The sequence below is a fragment of the Varanus komodoensis genome, unplaced genomic scaffold (genome assembly GCF_004798865.1).
Source record: "Varanus komodoensis strain SLA01 unplaced genomic scaffold, ASM479886v1 scaffold40, whole genome shotgun sequence".
NCBI classification, from domain to species: domain Eukaryota; kingdom Metazoa; phylum Chordata; class Lepidosauria; order Squamata; family Varanidae; genus Varanus; species Varanus komodoensis.
Window position 1 is genome coordinate 6595973 of NW_025335942.1, and position 18898 is coordinate 6614870.

An 18898-nucleotide genomic window follows, 5' to 3' on the forward strand; every position below is an offset into this window, starting at 1 on the left:
ATCACAGGTTGATAGGACCTGCAAGCACACCATCGCTTCTGTACCTCTCAGCTGGGAACGCATGATCACCGTCATGTTTTGCTTCTTTTCCTGCAGGTTGTGCTTGAAGGTTTGAGGGTCTTCTTTCCTACCTAGCATAGCCTACTGTAATCGTTGGGAAGCCACTGAAAGCAAATCCTTCCAGCTGTTCAGAGTGTCTTCTGGTTTTATTATTTCTCTCCCAGGTTTTCTCTTCTTCCCTCATTGTGGTTTCCCTGAAAGCACAGACAGCATGGAGTGGCAAGAAACTCTAGCTCCAGCCAGTTTGTACAGATCTCCATCAGCTTTGGCAGAGGCCACTTGGAGGGCATGCAGATAAGTTGCTGCCTCGACAGGTTGCAGTCCAGGAAGCCCTTGTGACGTGGCAAGTTCTTGCATCTCAAGGACGCCTAACGGTTTGTGAAATTCTGATGGCGCTTTCAAAGTTCCATGTTTCAAAGTCTGACATTATCACATTATCACCAGACATATTCCACATCACACGCTGTTGAACCAGCTCTTTCATAATTACAGAGAAGAAATATATCTGTTACTGTGAAATTAATATGGCTGCGAGAAATTGCTGCCACCTTCACATCATCTAATGAACGGGGAATTTTTAGTCTCCTAAAAATTCTCAGTAAATGCATATGGTACCCATTAGCATTGTGTTGGTTGCTAGGGAAAAAAAAAATAACTGGAATAAAAGAAATGTTTGTTTCACCTGACATACCATTTCAGCATTGTAGATACTTTATGTCTCCATCCTAGTTTTAGGTTTTTTCTTCACGATGTTACCGTCATCCACCAAGCGTATTTTAGATAAAGCTTTATGCTATTAGAGGAAAAACATATTCCTGAGACTCATTTTTTCTATAATGACTGAACTGCCAGACTGTGAGCAGGAATGGACCCAGAAGCAAAGAAAGGAGAAATTATTGAACTAAAAGCTCAGACATTCCAAAAACATGGGAAAATGCATTGCTTTCTTGCCACCCGTTTACACGATTCTCTTTCACCAATGCTTCTATTTATTATTTTATGGAATGTTGCTATTAAAGCAGGGAAGTTCTTATATTTTTAATGATTTATAAAATTAGAGAATAGGATATTCTCAAAACCAGAACTACCTTGCCTAACATTCCCACACTTGTTGAGCAATTGGCTGAGTTGAGCTGATTCTACAGAATGTCCAGCTGGTGAGAAGCAATGTGCTTTCATGAAGCACTGACAGTCAGTGTAAAGGGACTGGAAATTCAGTTTGGCAGGAACAAAACCTCATGCTCAGATTAGGAACTGAAGTGACAGAGAGGAACTGGGATGCAGAAGGCTATTTAATTTCTCTGTGATTCCATCTTTACCATTGTTTAGCACTGGATGTCTTCTTAGGAAATACTTTGAAATCGTCAGTTGCCATTTGCCTGTGTCCAGCATATGGCTTTTGATACTTTACCAGCCAGGAAGATCCAGGTAAGATGCGGGTTAAGGATAGGACAATGTTCTTTAGCTGTTGCATTAATACCTGGTTCTTCTCTAGTCTACCTGTGAGCTAGATAAACATCGAAAAGATAAACCAAGACTGTATCTGACCAGGTGGGCCTTGGTAACAGGATCAGACTTGTAAGGAACGCTGTGCTGAAGTTGTGTGAGTTATGCGCCATCCAGTCATCTCCAACTTATGGGGACCCCATGAATGGAAGCCCTCTAAAATGCCCTCTCCATGACAGCCCCACTCAGCCATTCCAAGCTCCAGGCTTCATGGATTCAATCCATCTCATGTTTGGTCTTCCCTTTCATGGTCTGCAATTGACTTTCCCGAGCATGATTGTCTTCTCCAGTGAGTTGTGCCTTCTGGTGATGACATCTAACTGTACTAGGCTCAGTTTTGTCAGTATGGCTTTTACGGAAAGCTCTGGTTGTATTCGATTGAGGACTCACTTGTTTGTCTTTCTGCTGGTATTTGCAAAGCCCTCTTCCAGCACCATGTTCCAAGCACATCAATTTTCCTCTTACCAGCTTTCTTCTCTGTCCAGCTTTCACACACATACAAGGTGGCTGGGAGTACCATAGTTTTGATTATCTTGACCCTGGTCGCCAGTAAAACCTCCTTACACTTAAATTTTCTAGTTCCTTCATGGTTGCCCTTCCAAGTCTGGGCCTTCATTGAATTTCTTGGCTGCAGTTTCCCTTTTAATTGATGACTAAGCTGAGTTATGTAAAACCATTCACAATTTTGATTTCTTAATTATTAACAGTAAAGTTCTGTAATTCTTCTGTAGCCATGATTTTTGTTTTCTTAATGCTCAGCTGCAGTCCTGCTTTTGTACTTTCCTTCACGTTCAGCAGGAGTCTCTCCAAATCATTGCTGCTTTCTGCCATTAGTACGGAATCATCCACGTATCTTAAATCAGTGATGCTTCTTGCAACAATTTCCACTCCTACCTCTGGTTCTAATCCAGCCTTCCTATATGTTCTGCATACTGATTGAACAGATAGGGAGGTAAAATACACCTTGTCTGACACCTTTGCCTATGAGAAATCATTCTATTTCTCCATAGCCTGGCCTAGCCGTAGCTTCTTGTCCATGATACAGGTTATGCATCAGGAGGCATAACCTGCTGAGGCATGTCCGTTTCTTCCAGGACCAGCTTCCCATGATCTTTGCTGTAGATCATGGGAAGGCTTTGCTGTAGCCTATGAAACGTGGTCTGATCTTTTTCTGAAATTTTTGATGTGCTCCAGTAACCAACACACATTTGCAATATGATCTCTAGTGCCTGTTCCTTTTCAGAATCTAGCTTGGATGTCCAGCATTTCATAGACTCAGAATAGTAGGGTTGGAAGGGGCAAGAAGTGAGGAGGTTCTTCCTGGTATCTAGCCTGAATCAGGTGTGCTGCAATTTAAGCTCATTACTCAGAGATGAGCGAGAAGAGGTCTTAGCCCTTCCTCTTTGCGATGGCCTCTGAGGTACTTGCAGAACGTTATCCTCTCCCCTCACAGAGTTCTCTTCTCGAGGCCAAACATGCCCAATTCTCTCAACCTCTCCTCACAGGACCATACTGGGTAGTATTCTCTGTTGCAACACTGTGAGCATTAACTTGCTTGCAATGGTCTATGACTCTAAAATTCGTGCTTTTAATGTTTCAAAAATGCAACAACCCACAAGTGATCCTCAATGGAATTGGTGCACCAGCGTATATTTAGTGACCTCAGGGGATAAGTTATGAAACTTTCATAGCCCAAACCGGAGCTATAGGAGATTCTAAGGCAATGCAAGGCTCACTGGGGAAGACCACGATGCTAGGGTAAGTCAAAGGCAGAAGCAGACAAGGAAGACCAACTGTGAGGTGGACGGACTCCGTAAAGAAAGCTGTGGTCGTGAGTTCACAAGAGCTGAGCTAGAAGGTCGCGAGAACATTCTGGAAGACATTCAGGATCAGCATATATCAGAGATACTTTGATGGCAAAGTTGTTGGGAAAGAGTCCCCATATTTCCCAGTGGCAACTGAAAGTGCCGTAACATGTTGTTCAGTGGCAACATAATACTGAATGTCCGGTGTGTGGAAAACAGGAGGAATGGAATATTCTGAAACAAAGCATGTCTTTCTATCAGGAAGAAGCCACGTTTTGTTGGAGGTCCCATGCTTTTTCCTTGATTCAAAAAAGGACCTTTATATGCTAAGTTCTAAGGGACTGAATGGGACTTCTGGGTCATGAGACCTGATCTGGCTGCCATCAGTAAATGTGTCACACGTGTCACATAACTTCCGGACATGGGTGAAGATGCATGTATATGGCTGTCCGCGCAGAAACTCGGTCAGCATGGCATGGTAACTCACCATGGGCTGAGTCTCCCACCTGGCTGCCCTTCACATATGAAGGCTGTGGCACGGATTGCCATGTTCCACAAACAGTGAGGGTGGATTGTCGGCATGGCTAAACAAACTCTTCACAACCCTCTTGGGCTGTTTCAGAATTAGGTGCAGTTTGTTAACCATGCCAATAACCTGCCCTTGGGGAGCCAGCCTGGCATGACGAGTCGCAACGCAATCTCTCCATGGCTTGAGGATAAATTAACGCATGATTCCTTGTAGTGGCATAACAGGAGCTCAGAGCAACTTACCCTTTTAAGACCCTTGTAAGGTAAACTAGGCTGAAAGCTGACAACTGACCCAGAGTCACATAATAAGCTTCATGACTGAGCACGGATCTGAACCCACGTTTCTGAGGTCTTGTGTCTATTCCAACACCCCCTACAGTGCTGATCTTCACTGGTGGGTTGTAATCCTGAACTTCTTCAGAGCAGTGCCTCAAGTTGGTGGAAAGAATGAGAAAACCACCATAAAAATAAGTAACATACAATTAAGAAGGGAACCCCTGCAGTGGCACCCGTGGTCTGAAAGGCGGGAGACTATTTTGAAGACCCTAACTGCTTACTCAGCATTTTAATTCAATATTTGATTCTTAGCATGTTTTGATAGCCGATAGGCAGTGATATTTCCCTGATGACAGCTGGCAAGCCACTGTATTTAATATCTGTCAGAAATGGCTAACTGACTTACAATGGATTTTTAATGACCATTTGAATTAACAGTATGTGAGTTTTCACATTTGATGACAGCCCGATTACCTCAAGCGATGCCAATGAATGCAAAGGGCTCAATTTATGAGGCAAGATTTCACATTTAATATGCAGCGTCTGAGTTTCCAATTTTGATTGATGACTTTTGAACTATTGGCAAAATTACCTGTTTGAGTACTTGTTGCAACCCATTTGGAAGTGCTACTGAAATCAGCTGGGCTTACCCTTGAGTAAACAAACACTAAGTGGCATTTTAGCCGCAAACTGAGTGACTTTGGGCCAGTCACAGACCCTCAGCCCAGCCTACCTCACAGGGTTGTTGTTGTGGGGATAAGAGTGAGAGCAGGAGGAGGGGAATGAGGTGAGCTGCCTTGAGTTCTTTAAAAAAAGGGGTGTTGGGGGAGAGAGATAGGGGTCTAATAAAGAAATAAACTGCTCTGAAACCCTGCTGGGCAACTGGAAGCCCAGAAAAGCCATAGAACAGACAAGCAGGATTCTTAACCTCTTTTATTGGTTTGTTATAAAAATAGAAAATCAGAAAGAGTGTTACTGCCTTGCTCTTTTACATTAGGGCTTAAGACATGCCTACACGGACCCAACCGGGTGTTTTGCAACCCTCCGCTGCATCGGTGGAGCTTTGGGAAGAATTGTTCAGCCCACCTGAGGAAAACCTTGAGCCGGCGAGGTGAGATCAACAGGTGGGCGCTGGACCTGTTTGGAGCCAGATCCTTTTCGCCATGCTACGTCAGGCGAAAACGCTGTTCCCCAAAACTCCTTACGAGTAAACAGGAAAGCAAAGGAATCTTTGCTCAGGAAGCGTACGGATCGCCTCGGAAGCCTCGGATCGGGGCCCGTGCCGGTGGGCTCTCCCTTTCGCTGCGTGAGGCGCGGGTGGAGGCGATAGATCCGTTCCGTGTGCTGCGTGGGGAGGACGTTTTCCCGGGATGTCTTTCCTCAGCTGTTCGTGCCTTTAAAAAAAAACGGCAGCGCTTGAGGACAAGCGCGGAACTCGAAGGAAAACTGCGTCCCATTGCGAAACCGGAGCTGCGGCTGGAGGGTGGCCGAGGAGGGCCAGGTCGGGCAGGGATGCGGGTCCCCCTGGCACGGGGTGCGCGTGCGCCCTGTCTCCTGGGCAGAGGGCAGCTGCCGCTTGGACCGGTTCGTCCGTCCGTCCGTCCGTCCGTCCGCCTGCTCGCCTGCCCTTCCTGCCAAGCGTCACCTCCGCCGGTCCCGGGCGGGTCGCCGGTGCCCAGGGCGCGCCCTCCGCCCACGCCTCGCCGGGAAGCGCCGGCCGTTCCCCCCGGGCCGCTCCGCCCAAGCCGAGCGCGCTGCCCTCCCGGCTCCTCTGCGTCGCTCCGGGCGGGATGCGCGGAGCCGGCTGCGGCGCCCGATCCAGGCAGCCGCGATCCGCGCAGCCGCCTCGCCCTCTGCGCCTCGGATGCCGTGCATCGCCTTCTTCCTTAGGACGAGGAGGCCGGGGCAGGAAGTCCGTGAAGGCCGCCCAGGGCGTCTGCCGCCGCTTTGCCCCCCGAGCTGGCCGCCTGCTTCCTGTCCGCGGCTGCAGGAGGGAACGGAAACAGGTGAGAGAAACCATGGCGAGCGACCCACACTTCACAGCCCGACAACACACCCCAGGTAGGCTTCCCGGCTTCTTAGCGCAGCTGGGCTCAGACAAAAGGATAGCAACAGCCCGTGCCCAGCCCTGCGCCGTGGCTTGTCGGGTCGTCTGGCCCCAGTTGGGACGAAGTTGCTTTTTTTTTTTTTAATTTTCGATTTATATCCTGCCTTTTCCTACAAAGGGCTCGAGGCAGCTTACATCATTCTCCTCCATCTTCTCCTCACAACAACAACCCTGTGAGGGAGGTTGGGCTGAGAGTCTGTGACTGGCCCAAAGTCACCTAGCTGGCTCCATGGCCGAGCGGGGACTCGAACCCGGATCGCCCGAGTCCCAGTCCCGTGCTCTTAACCACGACACCACACTGGCGCTGTCCTCTTCTCTTTGCCAGATTTTCTGCTGCAAGAAAGAAAGATGGAAGAAGGCGGTGGAAAAACACGGGGAGGTTAGGACTGGCCGACCGCGTCGCCCGGCACCCCGGCAAGTGGGGCAGGCGGCCGTGCAGCGAAAACCTCCTTGGAAGCGTAATGTGTGAATGCGCCAAAGGAGGAGACCCTGCTTTCTCCCGCATCCGCTTTAACTCCCGCTTCCACACTATCGTGTCAAGGCCTCAGACCCAGCTCAGCGCCCTTGCTTCGTTTCCCGTCCAGGCGGATGAGATCGCAAAACCTGCATGGTATTTTGGGACGTTTTGGTTAGCCTCATAAACCTTTTGCCCTAATAGGAATTAATTTAGCCCGCCCGCCCCCCATAATGCAGAATTCCTCTAAACCCTGTTTCTCTGCAGGGGCTGAAAGAGAAGCAAAGTCACCCTCTGATGAGCTTTAACAAAGGAATAAAACCATGACGACTTTTTCAAAAGGTTCTATAGCAGACTATAGATGACTCGCGGTTAGAGTTCTCGACTGGGACTCGGGAGGTCCAGGACTCCTCGGCCACGCAACTCGCTGGGCGACTGGGGCCAGTCACTGACTCCCAGCCTAGCCTACTTCACAGGGTTGTTGCGGGACAAAATGGAAAAGAGGGGAACCTTGCCTGGGATTCCTTGCGAGGGTATAAATGCAGTAATAATCGGGCCGATTCACGCATGTTCCACTTGGCCTCCCGTTGCTTAATCGCACTGAGCTCTTGGTAGCAGGCAATATCGTTTCCTTCTAATCAGAAGTTCTGTAGCTGGGCGGATAAGATATTTTATTTATTTATTTATATTGCGATTTATATCCTGCCTTTTCCCTACAAAGGGCTCAAGGCAGCTTACATCATTCTCCTCCTCCATCTTATCCCCACAACAACAACCCTGTGAGGTCGGCTGGGCTGAGAGTCTGTGACTGGCCCAAGGTCACCCAGCTGGCCCCATGGCCAAGCGGGGACTCGAACCCGGATCGCCTGAGTCCCAGTCCCGTGCTCTTCACCACGACACCACGCTGGCTCTCACAGATATCTCTGACGACGCGTTTGATCGGAGACTGAACGGTAAAATGCAAGCCAACGCTCGGTTGCAGCTTCTTAACATGGGCGTGTGAACACAGTTAAAGAAAAGGGCCATGGGCACTAGCAGTCCAAAAGCAGGGAAGACCCGCTTTCGTCCTGAGCTGCACTTCGTGGGATGTCGTTGCATATTGTTACCTGCTGTTATTACATGGCAATATATTTTTGTTGTTATACCACTGCTCTTTTACTGCAGTGCGGTCGTTTTCATGTTGCTGTTTCATTGCTGTTGATGGTTATGTTGCAGAGAGACCTGCGGCACCGGTAGCGTGGCATGCAGGATTAATCATCAATAAAATGGCATAAGCACGAGGAACTCGGGTTTGCAGTTTGCGACAGTCGCCACCATGGAGAGGCCGGCCCTCGCTGTGCACAAAAACCTCTTCTGCCCATAACCGACATCAATCTTAGCCTCGAGGCCTCTGCCTTCAAAGCGCTCCTCCAAACGCTCGTCCCTATATCCCCCTTGCCGGAATCGTCCCCAGCCAAAGAAGGTGTAATGCGCATTAATTCCCTGCAGCCTTTGTTATCCGAGTCCTTTCTGTTTGTTTTCTGTACTGAAAAAGTGTATTGCTGCAGTGTTTTTACCCCGTCAGGCAGGGAACCGCCTGACAAAGCTCGTTACGCTGTGAAATGTCGATAAAAATGTCGTGGTTGGTTTTTAAATACCATGTAGATTCCTTGCAGTAGGAATACAGGCATCAACAAGGGGAAACACGCAATGGACTCGTCTAGAAAACCCTTCAGGTTTTATCCACGCATCTCACCTGTGGCCATTACCCTCCGTCCAAAAATGATGCTCCTGGCTTGGCAAGAGAGGAGGGGAAAAACCCATATTTGTAGGAGAGCTGCAATTTGGAACTCAAAGAGGGTTAAGCTTGATCTTAAGATCAAAGAGGGTTAAGATGTCTTAATCACTGAGATTAAGAAACAACCAGGGTGTTGACTGCTTCCATATACAAAGCACATTTCCTTGGAATTAGTGCACAATCAATCTCCGGGAACCAATTTGCTTCTGCATTGTTCTTATTATTCCGACTGCTGCTGCAGCTTCCCACCCGTTTCTCTGTTCCTAAACTGAAAGTAAACATCTCATGAGCAAATGTTCGATTTGAAGGACCATCAGTTTCAGCGCACACTTGCGCTAGGACCTTAGCTTGGCCCCGCACCTAGCCGTTGCCCCACTGGGACTGGAGAGAAGGACCCTCCAGCCTGGAAGAGCAGCAGGTGGACCCACACAAAATGGCCAAAGAGGGGGCGGCGGCAGGGCGCTTGCTCTGCCTTCCAGGGCCCCCGGTGTCCCTGTGTTCGCTTCTCCCAGCCTTCCACTCCCTTCTCTTTTGTCTCAGAGACTTGTCTCAGACTGTAAGATTATTAATCTTCGTAAGCTGAAAAGGGGACACTTTCTTGGCACATGAAAAGGTTAGAAATGCTTCAGTTATTGGGAAATCAACTGTTTGGTAAAACATCTCCTTATAAGCAAATGTCCCACGATGTGATCTAATGAACCAACCAATATGACTTTGAGCATCCCAGAAGCGCTACGCTTGAAGCAAAAGAGAAACTGAATTACAAATCAAACGTCATATGGGCATTTATGCTACCATTACATTATTTCATTTGCATTGATTGTAAGTATCGTAAGTATTGATTCAAAAATAATAATTCAGCGTTATGCAATCAATTCCCCCATGGTTAATATGTGGCATATCATAACGAGGGAAAGAAGGCCCGTTGCAGGTTTTTCACACTGAACATAAAAGGTTTGGTCATGCTTTCTCCTGCTCTCGCCCAGCCCCAATCCTTTCCAGTGGGACTTACACACAGGAGAATTTTCCCTTGAGTTTAAAGGTAGGTTTTCCCCGATCATCTATAAAACGAGATGGATTCTTAAATCTAGAATAAAACATGCTACCTGGTGAGGAGCTGAACCCCCGCAGTTATGGTCAAATAGCTCATTCCCCCGGGCATTTTTCTCACTACTGCTATTGGGCCTGAAGCTGGGAAGGAATCAGGTGGGGAGAGAAGATTGTGAGGAATTATGGACAGCGAGGGAAGAAGCCAGCAAGCGCCCCGTTTGCTCCAGCAGCCCCGCCTGGCCCTCGTACGTGACGGGGGCGCAGCAAGGTTTAAACAAACAGCCCCGTCGCTTGCCAAGTTACAGCAACGTCCTACAATCGCAAGCGCTGGGTTGTTTGAAAGCTCTGCTAGATAAGCAGGCTTCGGCTTCAGCTTCGGAGTGCCTCCCCCGGCCGCGTTTGAAAGGGAACCATCTTTTCAGGACCAAGGAAACGAGGCTTGTCAGAAATACTGAAATGCTCATGGTACCCAATACCTGCGCAAGAGACAAGAAGGAGTTATGCAAGGAAGCCGTCTGCCCAGCAGCAAAATGTGTGCTACCGACACAACGGGAAAATAAAACACCTGCGTTTTACCAGGATCTGAGATAGTGTGGCTGGTCGCATCCCTAAAGTTCACCTCCTCGCCCTTTCCGCTGCGGAAGGGGCTGTCAAGAGCAGAAAGGGCAACCTGTTCCTCGTTATCCTGTTCGACACTAACATAACACGGACGAAGTTCAGTGGTGCTTGCAAGTTACGTTAGGTTCCCAGCCTAACACTGAAGACTCAGAGAGGGGGAAGGAGCCCCGGTTTTCAGCATTTTTAATGTTTTCTAATAGGTTTAAATTTTAGCTGTTTGGAGAAAAATAATAGAAAGCAAGAATGATTGTGGATGCTCCCCACTAGGTCGTGCATCTAGGTGAATTTTAAAAGATCACGTGAATCTGACTATTATTTTGCTGTAAAATATACCAAATTTGAATTTAGTGGATATCCCAAAGACAGTGACTAGGAAGCAATTTTTGGTGGAATCTGTGAGATATAAATAGGCTAAAGTAAATAACACATTACCCCCTGAAACTAAATTAATAATACATTACCCACTAAATTAAATTTAGTAGGAAATGAAAAAGTACAAGTATATACAATACTTGTAAGCACCTACAAGTAGTGATCTTCATTCCAAGAAAATATAAGTAGGAACAGGTTGCTCCATTTAAATCAACAGCAATTTTTTTCATGGTTTCAATAGCAGTGATATGTACAAATTCTGAGTCAGCTTCTTCAGAAAGTCCATTCTGGAAATCGGCAGAATTATTTACAGTCCAATTGTAATAATTTCTACTTGAAAATAATCCCCTCTGTGCAATTTAATAGTCACTAAGCATAAAGAGACAATTATTTACAGAACATATCAGAATTTGGGGGGGGGGGATGCACTTATAAACAAATAAAAGGAAGCTCTTATATGAAATGTAAAATAGAAAAAATAGGTAATTGTATGAGAGCACTTTAAAACCAAGTCAACTGGTTAAAGTATTACCTATAACTATTTCATGCATTCAAAGAAGACTGTTCGCTTTGTTGATCTAGGAGAGTGAGAGGGAAAGACAGGGCCTGGCTAAAACCTAGGCTGGACTAAAACTATTTTATAACGTCAGGTCACACTTCTCTTTCTTGATCCAAAGAATGGGCTTCTTGCCTATCAAGATTTGTGGTGAATGAGTCCCATTAAAATGATAAGCGATGGAAATGACACTGTTTTTTCTCAAATCTGATTACTCTCTGCCACTTCTCCACACGCATGTCCACCAGCCCAAGCTGCCTCCTTCCCATGCGTTTGCCTTTCCACTGGGCAAAAGAAAAAGAAGCCAACAGACATCCGCCCTTCCCTGTAGCAGCCTACGCCACTTATCTGGGCTAGATTCACTCTTCATTTTAAAGAACTACAGGAAGCTTTCCCCAGACTGCTCTTTTTAGTTTGCAATAACCTAACACCCAAAGTGAGAGGAGATCAAAAGGAAGACATATTGTTCAAGTTAAAAGACTTTATATATTTTCCTTCTGTTTTCCTATCCACAGAAAAGATGCACTATAAAAGCGAATTTAAAAACATGGAGGTGTCTCACCCAGTACATTTTACTGTGTTTTTCTTTCTTTGTTTCTGGTCATATCAATTACAACGGCCAAAATTTGGTTGCACTGGTTTTTTTAAGCAAGCCTGTCCCAGAGGCAAACCCTCCAAGTCTGAGGCTACCCTAGTTTGGAACCGGAGAAAGAAACGTGCCTTTCCTTGGAAATAAAGATACAACAGCCAGCGCATCTAAACGGTCAGATGAGTAACAACTGGGGGGGGGGGGCTTTTGTGAATCCACGCATTTCCTGCATGGAGCCACGCTCCTTGGTCTTGCCCAGAGGCGAGCGGGCATGGCCTTCAAGTCCAGACGCCCCAAATTAAGCTGCTTCATCTGCTCTTTTTCCTCCAGGGAATATGGTTGAACTCCGCGGGGCTTAGTTTTCAGAAAGCGCCCAGCCAGGCTCGCTCCACTGCCAACAGAAAGGTTAATTCAGTCAGGGGTAGGGCAGGTGCTTAATTCTGGCGGGATCAAGTCCTAAATTAGCACCGTTTGATGCGCTGTTACTAAATGCCCCAAAGGAAAGGCACGGGCTGGCAGCCCAGCCCTTCCTCAGTGATGGCTCCTGGCTCACTCAGCGCCACCTCCTTTGCTCTGTCACCGAGTACAGCCAATCCTCGCCACTTCCGATCCAGTCCTCCAAACGGGACCTCGCGCAAACTCGAGGGATGCCACGACGGACGCATGGAAAGAAAACCGAAGCTACAGCCACAGAAAGGGTGGAGGAGTCGCTTTGTACAGCGGGGAGATGTGGAAGGGAAGAGAGCAGTGGGCAAGGGGGCTTCTGTCCTCACACAACTGCACACAATGCGCACAACCGGCCTCGCTAACCCCATCCGCAGTCTCCAGAAGCTGCAGAATACTGTCTTCAAAGCGCATCTCCTTTGATTTCCGAGAAACTGGAAGCAGGAGCTCTCCCTTAACCCAGATGAATTCATGCCCCCGCCCCCAGAGAAACAACTCGGTGTGTCGCCTGCACATCTCGTGACATATTCCCAGCTCTTGGTCGATCAGGGCAGCATTATTCCAACGCTTACACACCCGTGCGTCGTTGGGAAAAATCAGTGGGAAAGAAGGTGGCGGGGCAGAGGCAGGGACTGGATTCGTGCCCCCCCCCCCAAAAAAACCCTCTGCACCAGCCCAAGCCACTCATGGGGCCATATTCTGATTAGAGGAGAAGGCGCACTGCCCAGACTGACTTGGAAGCACGTCCTGCGTTTTCCGAAGCGGTCGCGAACCAGGAGAAGGCAGAGCCACTGGAAGCCCCCTGCCGGCTGCTTTCTCCTTTCCCGGCCCTTACCTTCTCGGGAAGGATGCTTGAAGGCGATGGCGGGAGCCAGCTCTCCGCTGTGGACTCCGGGAGTGTGCTGGTGAGCCAAGGAGCTGCCCTGAGTCTGCCAGTGATGGTGAGCCGGGCTCAGGTAGCCCCCGCCCGGCCCGCTGTAGAACCCGGGCTGGTTCGCGGACGGGTATGCGCAAGGGGACAGGAAGCTGCTTACCGCGGAGAGCCCCGGGGGTGGCTGTGAACCGAAGAGAGGAGGGGATTAGACCTCGGGAAAGAGGGGGACAACTAGGAAGAGGGAGAGCGCATGACGCCGGCCCAGATTCTAACCACGTTGACACAGCTCGGAGGGACAGCAAGGCTGCAGTCCTATACGGTTGTGGGAGGAAGGCTTGGTGCGTTTAGTGAGCGGATAGTCCTAGGATTGAGCTACAAATGGAAGGGCTGCCCTTTCAAAACCCGGGGAAGGGCCTGCGGAGTGACGTGAAGCAGAACAGAAGGCAAAGATCTTCCGGCACTGCAGGAGCAAAGGAACCCAAGTGGCTCAGAAAGCGGGCCAGCGAGACCAGCGCTACACACGCACTCACTCGGGCAACTTCTGACAACGTGTTTAGGAAAAAGGTGTTTGTTTTCCAACGTTATGTTTTCCAGGCCTGAAAATATCGATGCACCTGAAGCAAAAACTGAACCAAAGTTTTTTTAAAAAATAAAAATCATGTGATGCAAAGATAAGCATGGTGAAAGTGGTGCCTTCCCGAGAGCCGTCAGCTCCCCGCCCGCGCCCGCTCTGCAGCTCACCCCGCCGGGCCATTCCGTTTTTCTTCCACTCCCCGGGCCTCTGTCCCTCTGACTTTTGCATGCAGGAGCCCCCTATTTTTAACCTGAAGTATTTGTGCCTGTTGAGGACCTCGTTGCGATCTGCAGCAGCCTCGGACACCGCGAGAGGCGTGTTTCCCAGATCTGTTTTCCTTGCAGAGGTCTCGCACAGCTGAGCGCCACCCAGCCCGCCTCCCACCCAGTCCAGACGAGCCCAGCTGCCTTCCTCCACCGCGTCCTTCCCGAGGGGCAGTGCGGCCTTACCTGGGGGTACTTAATGTCCGCTTCCACTGCCGACTTGTCAAGCGCGTCGACACCTTGCCCGGCTGCTGGGAAGGAGGTTCTGTTCACGGCCGGCCAGTCTTCTAGCTTGGGGGGGTACGCAGAGCCGTCTGTCCCAGCCAGAGCTCCTGGGAGGAGAAAGAGTGGAGAACACACTGGTGGCTTGGAGGGCAGAAACTCCCGCCTCCTCCGTTATGACTTGCCCGTTCTTTCGGAGCTCCGCATGGCCTCTCCGGGCATCAGCCAAGGGTCTTCGTGGGCTCCAGGGCAGGCAGAAGAGGATGCCCGGTTGGTGGGCAGCAGCCCCAGCTGTGGCTTCCCCGGGGAGCCAGGAGGCACTGCCAGAACCTTCTCCCTGGCCATTGCTTCGTTCCCCGACGGTTCCTACGCCTGAAAGGGATTTATCATTCAGCCCCGCTGCAGCGCAGCAGCCTCGTAAAAGGAGCGAACAATAAACGCAATCCAGATTTATTTATGAAACACTCATTCCCAGCCTCGTCGCTCCAGACTCTGTTTGGGTGGGAAGCGCTTCAACAAGAAATATTGGTGAGGAGGGGAGTGGGGACCTGAGCTTTCCGAAGACACGGAGGAGGTCATGGATGTTTTATGGCCGAACTGCACTTTGGAGCGGAACTTTTAAGCGCTTTGCATAAAATTCGAGGTTAAAAATGAGGCCGAGATTCTCTCTCTCTCTCTCTCTCTCTCTCTCTCTCTCTCTCTCTCTCTCTCTAGATCGAGAGAGAGAGAGAGAGAGAGAGAGAGAGGCAGGGGTCTTAAATTGCAAACAGCTTTTGGCAGGGTCTCATCTGAAACATTTTCTTCCACCGCCATGCCTGTTTCATTTACATGGGCCAATATTTCTGGCTCTCGAGTCGTTCGGGAGGCCCTTCTCAAGGGGGCGCAATTCAGTTTGGGGGCGATGTCCAACTGCCTGGTCGTGATTTCAAGATTAATGGAGGGGGGTCATTTTAGAGGCACCGGGCATTCCTTGTTTCTTATTCTCGCAGAAGAAGGAAGAACTTCCTGTGCCCCCTTCAAATAAAAGTAAACAGATGCGGGGGTCTCAAGCATTACTGGCTGCGGAGGTTCATGGAATGACAACGGAGCGAGCGGGACACGATCCACAAAGGAGCTCGAAACACGCGCACCCTTAAACCAAGCGGGGGAAAGGTCCTCCTTTTTTATTTTAAAAATGATACGCACATTTGGAAATCTGCTCATTCAAGAAGAAAACCCCTAAGCCTGTGTCTGGCGGGGCTTTGAAGCCACAACGTGGAACCTTCTCTCCTCCCGAACCTCTTCAAAATTAATAGAAACATAAAATGGGAACGAAAAGGCGGAACTCAGTATCCTAGTAACAAAATGTAGTAGATAACCAGAGTCTAAAAATATAAGTTTCCCCGTAATTTTCAGTCGCTTCCTTCTAACAATGAGCTTGCGGGTCGTTTGGATCTCCAGCCGCTTTAAAGCAACAGAATTGTAGACCGTCCGCGAGAAGAGGAAAACGCGGGACCGAGCGGGGAGCCATCTCAGTCCCTCGGCCAGCGAATGCCGGACGATGTGGGGGAGCGAAGAGTCCTTCGTGCAGAGCAATCGCGGCGCGAACTCGCTGGGGCCACTTTTTCTTCCTCCCCCACAGGGAGGGGTGGTAGAAGGGCTCCGAGTTTGCGGTTGGCAATCTATCATCGCTACGAAAATATTTTCCACATTTTTTCATAAGAAGTTCAAGATGTCCAGGCAGCAACAGCCGGCGTTCTGTCTGCTGAATTCTCCCTCTCCGGGCTGTTCCAGCAGCCTCTCCCAGGACGCCTCTGGCTTCTAGCACCAAGGTGCGCCAGTGCTGGGGGTGGGGGCTTGGGTGAAGCAGGAGCAGCTCGTTCCAGCCCCCCTCGGCGAGGAAATCATCCGGAGCCGGCTGGGGAAATCACTCATCTCTGGGGTGGTCAGCTGCAGCTCTTGGGATAGATGGTTTGCTTCGGAGCCCGGTGGGAGAGAAATCTATTTTGCCACACACTGGAGTGCCCTGTAGAAGGGGGGGGAGCACTGCTTCGCCCCCACTTATTCTCGAAGCACACTCAGGTGTTCCTCACACCAAGCCTCTAAGGAGCCCGTGCACTCGGCGTGCAAGCCAAAGCACAAATCCTCCTGCTCCGAACAGAAACAAACAGAAGTGATCCGTTGCTGCCATTGTTAAGAGGGAGAAAAGATGCAGGCAGGACGCGGTAGACTTCTTTGGGAATCCACGCGCAGGTGTGCACGCGCACGCACGCGCACACGCGCACGGTAAGCCACCTACACTATCTGTTTCCTAGCTAGTGATCCCCAGCTCTGTTATATGGACCGTGTGCCTGGGCCTGCGTCTGAGCAAAGAACCTTCGGACCTGCGAACTCCGAAGGAAAATTCATATTAACTCACGGAGATCTTTCGAGTTGGGGCTGCAGTGCCTCCCTTTCCCTTAGAAGTGAAACTGTTCCTCTGTTCCGTGTTGTGATTTGTTCCTGTTTTTCTGGCCTAGTCTGGGTTTGGTGAAGTTTCCAGGAGCCAGTTGAAATTGTTCTGTGGGGCATGCCTGGTTCTTAGCACCACCAACGGCCCATTCTGTGTCCACACTGTTTTCAGGGCCATTCTAAGGATCCGCAAGACAAGACCAGACACACTCTTTGTACCCTAAATAGGATTTCTGGAATGAACGCAGCAAAACTAAAGGTCCCTCTTTTTCATATGTAGCAGGTTTTCGTTGCGCAGTCCTTCTTGATCGCTCTGCCTCTGTTGCTGGCAAGAGAGACTTTAAACGCAAATGGTAAACGAGGAAATAAAGAGAAGTTAAAAAAAAAAAAGACTGGAGAAATGGTTTGTTTGTTTTTCTTTGTTTGGAGGCTGCCTTTCTTTTTCTCTTTCCAACCCCCTCAACAACATTTCCAGGGAACGCTTGCACAATGCTTTCACCTTGTTCCTCACCGAAAATTGGTCTCAAAACGCGAAAGTCAGCTGGAAGCATCTTCCTCCGTTATTCGGCTGGGCCCGTTTATTGCCTCCCCTGAGCCATCCCTGCAAGCTCCGCGGGGCAGGCGCCTGCTTTCTCGCGATGCCGCGCAGCGCAAGCCACCCCAGGGGGGGGCGCCCCGAACCGCCCCTTCCCCGCTGCGCCGGGGCGGAATCACTCACCGCTTTGCTCCATGAAGGTCCGGATCCCCAGGATGTTGCTGACCGAGTGCGCCGAAGGCCAGGAGCGCGGCAGGCTGACGTGGGCCGCGGAGACGGCGGCGGCGGCGGCGGGGTGGCCGCCCATCTTGGTGCCGGCGGCGGGCACGGCGCTGGGGTACGGGTACTGGTAGATGTGGTTGTAGGGCAGGGCGGGCGGCGGCGCCGGCTGCTTGCCGCCGCCCGCCTCGAAGGGGCCCCCCGCGCCGCCGCCGCCGCCGGGCTGCGACAGGTTGCCGATCTTGTTGCGCAGGATGCGGCTGATGGAGCTCACGGAGGGCACGTTGTACTTGTCGCAGACGCCGTCGGCCAGCAGGCGGTCGCGGATCTCCCAGGCGAAGATGCCCGGGTCGCCCTGCTTGTACCCGCGGATGTGCTTCACCACGTTGGGCGTGGTGACGCGCGGCTTGCTCCCGCCGATGGCGCCGGGCAGGATGGAGCCGGTCTCGTGGTAGCGCGCCAGGATCTTGCTCACGCAGCCGTGCGACACGCGCAGCTGCCGGCTGATGTCGCACGGCCGGATGCCCAGCTGCGCCAGCTCCACGATGCGCAGCCGGATGGCGTTGGGCAGCGGCCGGCCGTTGACGAAGACGCCGCCCAGCTGGTTCACCTCGCCGTACGTTTGCTCTGCAAGCAGCCGGGGTGGGGGGACAGGCGGGGGCGACTCAGGACGGCGGCCGCGCCCGGCGGGGCGAGCGGGGTCGCGGCTGCCCCCCCGCGGGCCGCCGGGTGCGCGCCGGGAGAATCCGGGACCGCCTCGCGGCTCCGCGGCGCGTCCCGAGAGGAGTCCCTGCGCCGCTGGCCGGTCTCCACTGAGGACCGGACGCTGGAAGAGCTGGAGCGCGACCGCCCGCCTTCGGCGGGGCGACGGGAGAGATCCCGGGACCCAGCCCGTCAGCGGCCGTGAGCCGCGGTGGCGAAGCGGCGCTCCACGCCCAGGGGTCCTCGGCCCCGCTGCCCGAGCGCCGCGCGCGGAGGCCAGGCGCCCCGTCCCACGCCGGCCCGGTTGGACCTGCCTCGAAGGATTCGCGGCGCCGCCGCAAGCATGCCCTCCCCTCCCCGCGCCGGACCCCATCCCCTCTCGCCCTCCCGTCCGCCCGGCCTCGCTGCGCCGCGGGGCAGAAGCAGCGCCGGGAGAGCGCGCCGCGGCAAGGAAGGGCGCTGCGCCCGGGCCCCTCTGCGGAGCTGGGCGGCGGCAGCGGCCTAGGGCGTGCGCCCAGCGGCGCGCCCCCCGGCCCGGAGGCCCGCCTCCGCAGCTCTCCCCGAAGGCTCGGCTCGGCCCGCCGCCGCTCCGCCGCCCGCTCTCCCGCTCGCCGCCTCCTTACCCATGGCCACCTAGGCGAGGCGCCGCCGCCCGCCTCTCCCCGCGCATGGGGAGAGCCGCTCGCCCTCCGGAAGCGTCCTGGCGAGCCGGGCGGCCCTCCGGCGAGATCGCGCGGCGGCCGGCAGCCCGCAGCCCCGAGCAGCGCTCGCAGCCGACTGGGGCGGGCGGGCGGGGGGGCGCAGCCTCAAGCCGCCGCCGCCGCGCTCCCTGCGCCACTTGACGTGTCTCGCACGTCAGTCCGGAGGCTCGCGCTGGCGGTGCCGGCGGGGCTTCGGCCGCTCATTGGCTCCCGTCGGGGGCGCCCGGCCGGGCGCG

The 18898-nt window shown here is 51.9% G+C and overlaps 1 protein-coding gene across 1 annotated transcript; it reads right to left on the reverse strand.

Annotated features, from left to right (window-relative positions):
• Positions 1-6061: 6061 nt before the first annotated feature.
• On the reverse strand, positions 6062-18588 carry PAX1 (paired box 1). Its single transcript, XM_044442832.1, has 5 exons — positions 18585-18588; positions 17224-17886; positions 14040-14182; positions 12978-13197; positions 6062-6159 (listed from the first exon to the last, which is right to left on the reverse strand). The coding sequence occupies exons 1-5, from the start codon at positions 18586-18588 to the stop codon at positions 6062-6064; spliced, it is 1128 nt and encodes a 375-aa protein (XP_044298767.1).
• Positions 18589-18898: the final 310 nt, after the last annotated feature.

Bases quoted from the DNA above. Each gene is read 5' to 3' on its own strand.
- PAX1 (XM_044442832.1), bottom strand. The intron at 13,198-14,039 runs GTAAGGCCGCAC...TTCGGTTCACAG, and splicing joins CGGACATTAAGTACCCCCAG to CCACCCCCGGGGCTCTCCGC. The intron at 6,160-12,977 runs GTAAGGGCCGGG...TCCCTCCTGCAG, and splicing joins CAAGCATCCTTCCCGAGAAG to CCGCGGACAGGAAGCAGGCG.